Here is an 8,342-nt window from a genome sequence, read left to right on the forward strand (position 1 = left end):
CACTTGGCTTGTACGGACAATGTAGTTTGATATTACTGTCATGTTTGCATTATGCTGGCATTTTAACACCACACTGCGAAAACGGAAGCAGGCATGGGAATCCACGCCGACTCAAATTTCTTTGTTCCTGCATTACAATTTGTCCACGTATTGTGAATTCATGTGCCAGCAGGTGTGAACTGACTTCTCGCCAACGCTTAAATGGGGAGGGGGGTGGAATAGTGGGAAGGTTGGGACGCCATACCAGGTGCAGGTCTTGACGGTTTGTTGCGATAACCTAGCAAGGGGTGTCTCACGTGTCTTAATATTAAAGAACATCGAAGCTCAACTGCAGAAACTGACTGTGTCTGACTACATGGGTGCGTGAATGACTTCAGTGTTCCGTTATAAGGTCTTATGGTATTCCTACACTGCAGAAGCGAGCAATCCCCGAAATTCCCCTTTGAGCAACATCACATTACTAACAGCTAAGACGTTATTTTATGCACATTGAGTAATACTACCTGTTGATTTCATATCACTAACAGATAATATACCACCACAAGTGATACTATACGACGACAAGAATGGTTGGAAGAGGAAAAATGTAAAAGAGCGACCGGTTGAAAAGACTTATACATGTAAAGATTTGGCGGCAAACCAACTCATTTTACATTCTTTGAATAATGATCAAATTTTAAATAGATTGAATATATTTATATTGCTGGTACTGTCTGCATTAATCAGTACACGAGTTAGTGCAGAACGTAAAACAAACGAAGGAAAGAGAAGCATACAGTTCAGTATGTACATGTACACTACATGGTTGTATTGAACGAGATTGGTTGACTATTTGAATAGTTATTGTTAACTTACCTGTCACCTTTAATGGGGTCAGAAACGCAATGAGAAAGCAACAGATACGAAGAAAATATGCTACCATCCTAATACATCCCATTTTCACGTATCGTACGCCTTTTTTTGACCATACACGCACATCACAAGTTTGTGCTCATTTGGAATCAGACATGGGAATCTGAATTCTGAGAAAAGTGTGGTCCACACCCAGTTCGATTTGAGGTCAAATGTCAAGGGCTCGTGGGTAAGTGAGTACAAATAGGGATTACGGGTAACGTGGGGATCTATTGCACGTCGTGTTTTGTCCTATGACGAATTAACGGTTGTGTTAGTTGTAAAAGTGTAATGGACATATTGTATGGACTCTGTCAAATCGCCCGTTCGAAATGACCATCTTACCAGAGATTATAACTAAGTAACTCGAAACAATTTCGATTAGAAAATGCATCTGTCGTGTTTACGACAGAGGCCGAAGCGAGGCATCCACCATGGCTGTCGTGTTGACGACATAGGCCGAGGCGAGGCATTCGCTTTATCTGTCGCGTTGACTACATAGGCCGAGGTAAGACATCCACTATGCCTCTGTGTTGATGACAGAGGCCGAGGCGAGGCATTCGCTTTATCTGTCGCGTTGACGACATAGGCCGAGGCGAGACATCCACTATGCCTCTGTGTTGACGACATAGGCTGAGGTGACACATCTGCTATGTCTGCCGTGTTGACGGCATAGGCCGGGGCGAGACATCCACTATGCCTCTGTGTTGACGACAGAGGCCGAAGCGCGGCATTCGCTTTATCTGTCGCGTTGACGACATAGGCCGAGGCGAGACATCCGTTTTGACGACAGATACAGAGGAATCGACTTTCTCGCACATTGTAATATTGAATTCAGTCACGTGACTACTAATACTAAGGTTATGTAAGAGGTTATTTATAATAATAATAATATTAATAATAATGTTTATTCAACCTTTGTATCGGCAGCATGAAAACAGTAATACATATATTTAAATTACATTCATCATTTCTTTTCTATATTGCCATAAATCAGTTACATATTTCCTAATTAAAGCTGATGAGGTATTTCCCACATTTTCATTTATGTTCCATAGTATATCACCAAAAAGGAAATTGAACCTATAATTCAACCCTCCTGAAAGAAAACTATTCATTAGTGATGAAGATTCAACATTGTTTTTCAGTGAGGTTTCTAATGCTAAATAAAATTCCTTTCTAATATGATTAGATGACGTACAAATATAAAGAAAGTGGTAAATGTCTTCTTTGCCCTGATTGCAGACTCCACAAATTCCATTACCCCCTGTAATTTTTCCATCCCATTTTGTTACCTTCAAGATCTAAAGAGTTTGACCTAGTTTTAAAGACAAGGGAGATACCATGATGATCATAAGGAACCATTATGTAATTTTCTTTTTTAATGTTTCTTTTAATCCAACAGTAGTGTTTTAATGATTTCATCTTTTTCAAATTTTGTGTAAACATGTTTATTTCATTTTCTTTACTGATTTTGATAAAACTTCTTATCCATTTTGGATTTTGGGGTATTTCATTTCCATAGATATGATCCATGCCATTAGTCACTAGAATGTTTTCTACATATTTAGACCAATTCCAAGCCAGTTTAACTTTGTTTTTATACTGAGTATTCATTTCTTTAAAAACTATTTTAGTCCATCTATTGTTTTTCATTTTCTGAAGTCTATCCAGGTATTGACTAGCCGCAATAAACGGGTTCAAGTGTTGAGATACTGTTGCTGTAATACAATTCGATAGTAGTCGCTGTATTTTGTATTGTCCAATTGATATCTGGCCATTGAACATAATGGGCATACATTCCTGATCATATATCTTACTCGTAACTCGTACAAGGAAACGACTATGGACTAGTAAATGTGATCTTGTGATCTGCGTTTTCTGTTGAGACAATTCAGTTGCACATTATTACAGAATCTTACCGGCAACGAGCACTAAATCCGGATAATTTTCATAAAATAACTTCATTCAGTGATTGGTGTTGCCTAGTTTGGCTATTCTATGTTTGGTGGTACTAAGAGGTCGACTACTGTGAGTCTGGTAGTTTACAATATGTCAATAACTACAGAGGTATTGGCATTTCTAGCTCTCTTTTTAAGTTGTTCACTATGTTATATATACTGAATAGCCCCGTTATGTTAGAGGCATGTGCTTTAAGCAGATTCGGAAAATTCGGGATGAATCACATCACATGACACGCAGTTCAATATACGTCGTATCCACTGCACCATCATGGACAACGTGACAGTGGCTGTAGCACATGAAAAGCAATGAGCGAGGTAGTAAAACTAGAACTAGACAAGACTGGGCATTTTAGAGGGTTATTCTATTAGTAATATGTTGGGTCTTAGTTTTTTAGTTGAAATAATTGCACCCAGCATGCATCAGTTAAAATATTAGAGGGTTATTCTATTAGTAATATGTTGGGTCTTAGTTTTTTAGTTGAAATAATTGCACCCAGCATGCATCAGTTAAAATATTAGAGGGTTATTCTATTAGTAATATGTTGGGTCTTAGTTTTTTAGTTGAAATAATTGCACCCAGCATGCATCAGTTAAAATATTAGAGGGTTATTCTATTAGTAATATGTTGGGTCTTAGTTTTTTAGTTGAAATAATTGCACCCAGCATGCATCAGTTAAAATATTAGAGGGTTATTCTATTAGTAATATGTTGGGTCTTAGTTTTTTAGTTGAAATAATTGCACCCAGCATGCATCAGTTAAAATATTAGAGGGTTATTCTATTAGTAATATGTTGGGTCTTAGTTTTTTAGTTGAAATAATTGCACCCAGCATGCATCAGTTAAAATATTAGAGGGTTATTCTATTAGTAATATGTTGGGTCTTAGTTTTTTAGTTGAAATAATTGCACCCAGCATGCATCAGTTAAAATATTAGAGGGTTATTCTATTAGTAATATGTTGGGTCTTAGTTTTTTAGTTGAAATAATTGCACCCAGCATGCATCAGTTAAAATATTAGAGGGTTATTCTATTAGTAATATGTTGGGTCTTAGTTTTTTAGTTGAAATAATTGCACCCAGCATGCATCAGTTAAAATATTAGAGGGTTATTCTATTAGTAATATGTTGGGTCTTAGTTTTTTAGTTGAAATAATTGCACCCAGCATGCATCAGTTAAAATATTAGAGGGTTATTCTATTAGTAATATGTTGGGTCTTAGTTTTTTAGTTGAAATAATTGCACCCAGCATGCATCAGTTAAAATATTAGAGGGTTATTCTATTAGTAATATGTTGGGTCTTAGTTTTTTAGTTGAAATAATTGCACCCAGCATGCATCAGTTAAAATATTAGAGGGTTATTCTATTAGTAATATGTTGGGTCTTAGTTTTTTAGTTGAAATAATTGCACCCAGCATGCATCAGTTAAAATAAAGATTTTACACAAATAACATCAAATACCAACTTTTATTAACTCCACAAGGAGCTATTCATGTTACTAATTATTATACCTCATGGCCATGACAGCCAATCAGATTCGCGCATTACATGTAGACATATTCGGGTACCTTCCTCCCGAATTTACCCGATATACGCAAATAACTTGCCAGGGGAACACGATACGCGGCAATATTTGTGAACTAATTAGTCTGCCAGGTTTGCGTTCACTATTTGACTATCTTATTGGAAAGAAAACTGGGATTTTGTAACGATTTCGCGTGATGTTTAGTCGCACTTGCCGTGCGTTTCGCCAGCGCGCCCAGCTTGCGCTTTGGTCTTTCGATCTGCGATTGCGTAGTTCATCTACCTAAATAAAATTGAGAGTCGTGGACTTTGCCTTGAGACGGCATCGTTTTGTTTGATTTTGTTACGTATTTTGTGTGTTTTGACAGTATATCGACATATTATGTACAGTGTATTCGTTGAAAGAGAATGGTGTTGACATAAACCTATACTTAGTGTGCAGTTGAGTGTTATAGCTGCATGGTGCTGGGTGTGTTTCTAAAAATCATTCTTCGCCAGGCTGAAGCTGTTGACTCGGTTGACAATGAGCTCTTCGGATCGCTAAAACTGTATGTCCACCTCTGTCGGGGAGAATCTTTGTATTATTGTCCGTCGTTAACGTATTTCTTTGTCATCAACTTTACATTTTTAAATATTTCTTAAAAACCGTCAGCTATATGTGATTCATATTAATTACAATTGTAACTTGGATGATTTATCCATTTCATGACGTAAAATTAATTTTCTGTAATAAAAGAATAATTTTGTAATTTTTGGTAAAATTGCTCTTTTTGACTTTTTATTGAAGACGACTGCTTGCACAATTTCATATTTTATATGTTGGTAAACATCTGTCAGAATTGTTCATTTTATTAGGTCTTTCGCATTGTCCTCGGGCAACTTCTATTGAAATGTAATAATTTGTTCTCAATTATGCAAATTAGGTAATTATTTAGTTATGCATAATTTCAACCACAAACTATGTGCGGATTGTCCCCGTGCCCCAAGTTTCATTGAAATGCAATGATTGGTTCATGAGGTAACGATGGAAAGCCAAAAATGAGCTAATTATTATGATAAATGGGTAATTATCGTGCAAAATGTCAACCCAAAACTAATCAGGTCCGTTCATTGAGATCATAAGGAGTAGTTTTCCTACTTTTAAAATGGTTGTTTTTTAATTTGTCACGTTACTTCATTTAGTTCTACAAAATAAACAGAATCAACCACATTTACAACATTTTATTGAAAAGTTACTCAATGTTGTTAGTCCGTCACTTTAAAACAAGTTTGTTTACACTAAAATTTGAACCGTGACTAAAAATGGAAATATTAAAACACTAGCATGCCATCCTATAAATTGCTAATATATTGATGCACGTTTTCTAGTCTGAACTGATGCATCTTCTCTGGGATATCACAAATACAAACAAATGAACATACCGTAGTATTTTTGCGCATAAGATGATTGGGACGTCACAACCGGACCGTCCCTCAATTTTTCCATGATTCACTACAGACTGGAGACAGTTTATCCTACAAAACGCTCGACAAATTAACTTCGATATGATATCGTTAGCGGAAAGGAGATTAGAGTGCAAATTGAAATCACTCATAGTGTTGGCGCGAAAACATCATAAATAAGAAGCGTTATTATTTGTGTACGGTTCAGTGACAGTCACGTGACAATTCAAAATATGTCTTTCTGTGTAGTAATTGAGTAAACGAGTGACTAAAATACTGTACATTTGTTTATTGGGTCCTAGCGAAGCCATTAGCAAATATTAAATTTATTTTATACCATAGTCTACCTTATATATCTTGCATCATTTGTGTTCTGTGACGTACACATAGACAGGACAATACAAACCAATCAATGAAGAAAACGATTTGAGCACACGATGAATGAACAGAAGACCATAAATGAGCATTATTATAAGATAAAATATATATTACGTAGCTGTTTCACAACCTACTATTATCATGTATGAATAAACTTTGAACACAGAACAGACGTTTACACTACAAAGTAAATTGCCAGCATACTTCAGTCTGAAGGTGTCATAACAGTTTTTTACGTGTGAAAATGAATCCCCGACTTTCAAAATATATGATCTAAATGCCTCTCGTTACATCTTAACGTTGAATATCATATATTTGCTGATGACACTGAAAAAAACTGATTTGAGATATTTAACATAACAAAAAATAAGTGATTTATTGTTTCCTGTGTCGATGATGGGTTGGTAGGCTCAACTAAGCTTTGTTAGATGTGCACTCAACTGTTGAATAGATTGTTTGCTAGTGACTGAGTTATAGGTATAAACTACGTGTGAAAATGATAGATGAATCGCAGCGTGTGTACGTGCTCGACGTATTCCCGGGGGCTACTTGCATAGAAGTGCAATACGGGTATGTGCCGCCCGACTGGGGTGTCATTTCACGTTATTTTGTTTAGAAGTGGGTGGTCATTTATCAATGGTTTGGTTTGGAACGTTGCCGTCAATAAACATCATGGTTTTATTGTCACACGTCTGGTTTAGCGGAGACATGGGCGAAAAAAGGGGTTGATGTAAATTTATTTAATAGTTATATATTTTTCAAGTCACCTGCTACCAGAAAAATCAAAAACAAATCTCCAGTAAAAGTTGGTCAACGTATTGATATCGTGGCGAAACGTACAGTGATTCTTTCCACAAAACTATATTTCATTTTCCAAAAGACGTACTGCTGGTAGTCGCTTATGTACCCCCCGGGAAGGTTATTCATGCAAAAGAACGGAATTCAATTGTTTGAGCAACCTCCTGATCGATACACTCAGTAAATTTAACAAGGATAAAATTAGCATGATAATGAATGTCAGAACTGGATCAGTTTAAAATAGGATACAGTGGTTGTAAATATGGCGTTGTCCTACATTATGAATCAAATAATTTCTAGCTACCGCGATTGTCTGTAGACTAAGTCATAAAGAAATTTGGTCTATCTCTGATTAGTACGTGCAATGATTTGTCATTATAAATGTTCAATGGCAGACGTGAAGACTAGGGTAGAGGAGAGTTTACCTGCATTGACAATTATTGCCGTAGTACTGCGCATGCGGACTGTGTATTAATTACTCGGGATCTATTTGCTATCTTAAATCGTTCATTATTTCAATTAGAGTTAAATCATACCATTTTCCGCTATGCTGTGACTTTACTGTAAATAAACTACTAAGAAACAAATTTAAGGCATCCCAACACAAACATTTAGATGGAGATGCAAATGAAGTCAATTAACTTGAAACCAATGAAATGATACAAAGAATGTGGAATTTAGATGAAGCGGGTGAATTAAAAATTGAGGCAACAGTGTTGAAGGTGACACATATGTTAAAAAACTGTAGGGAATGTTATATAGGAAAACAAACAACAAGATAAAATGGAAATAAATAAAACAAAAGTAGTAGTATATAGAAATGGATGATACCTAAGCAAATATGAGTGTTTGTACATGGGAGAAATTAACAATTTAACCGGATATGAGTATCTTGTGTAAGGATTCTTTATCTGTTACTACAAAACATTCAACCATTACTGGTAGAAAGAAATGACTACTTTAGGGAAATGTGTTGAAAATTCTCGTAAACTAATGTGTACTTCAAGTTATTTGACATCCTAATTTCACCAGTGATCTGTTATGGTTACGAAATCGAAACAGTGCACCTTGCATACTGTAAGGTATTTATGTTTACCAAATAGTGCTGTCAGGCTCAATTCTAGGGGACTGCAGGTGATTGCCAACATACTGTTACCATGTGACACGTTGCATTGAGTATTGACTCCACCTTCTTGAAATGCCGGATCATAGAACAAATCTATAAAATGTTGTATAATATGGACGAACGCTGAAATTAAAAATGCACTGTTGTATTATTTGTAATTATGAAAATAATTTAAGGGTATATAGAGAATGCATTTCGTTATGAATTATTCTTCATATATTTC

At 35.8% G+C, this 8,342-nt stretch overlaps 1 protein-coding gene across 1 annotated transcript in view; it reads right to left on the reverse strand.

Moving 5' to 3' along the window:
- Window positions 1-1,030, reverse strand: part of LOC100367371 (uncharacterized) — a 115,818-nt gene extending 114,788 nt beyond the window's left edge. Inside the window, exon 1 of the mRNA XM_085495397.1 lies at window positions 856-1,030. Within this exon, the coding sequence (XP_085351523.1) occupies window positions 856-937 (82 nt within the window). The 5' untranslated portion in view covers window positions 938-1,030. The remainder of the gene's footprint in view (window positions 1-855) is intronic.
- Window positions 1,031-8,342: the final 7,312 nt, after the last annotated feature.

This window comes from Saccoglossus kowalevskii, chromosome 21 (assembly GCF_978046115.1).
Source record: "Saccoglossus kowalevskii chromosome 21, keSacKowa6.1, whole genome shotgun sequence".
Lineage (NCBI taxonomy): Eukaryota > Metazoa > Hemichordata > Enteropneusta > Harrimaniidae > Saccoglossus > Saccoglossus kowalevskii.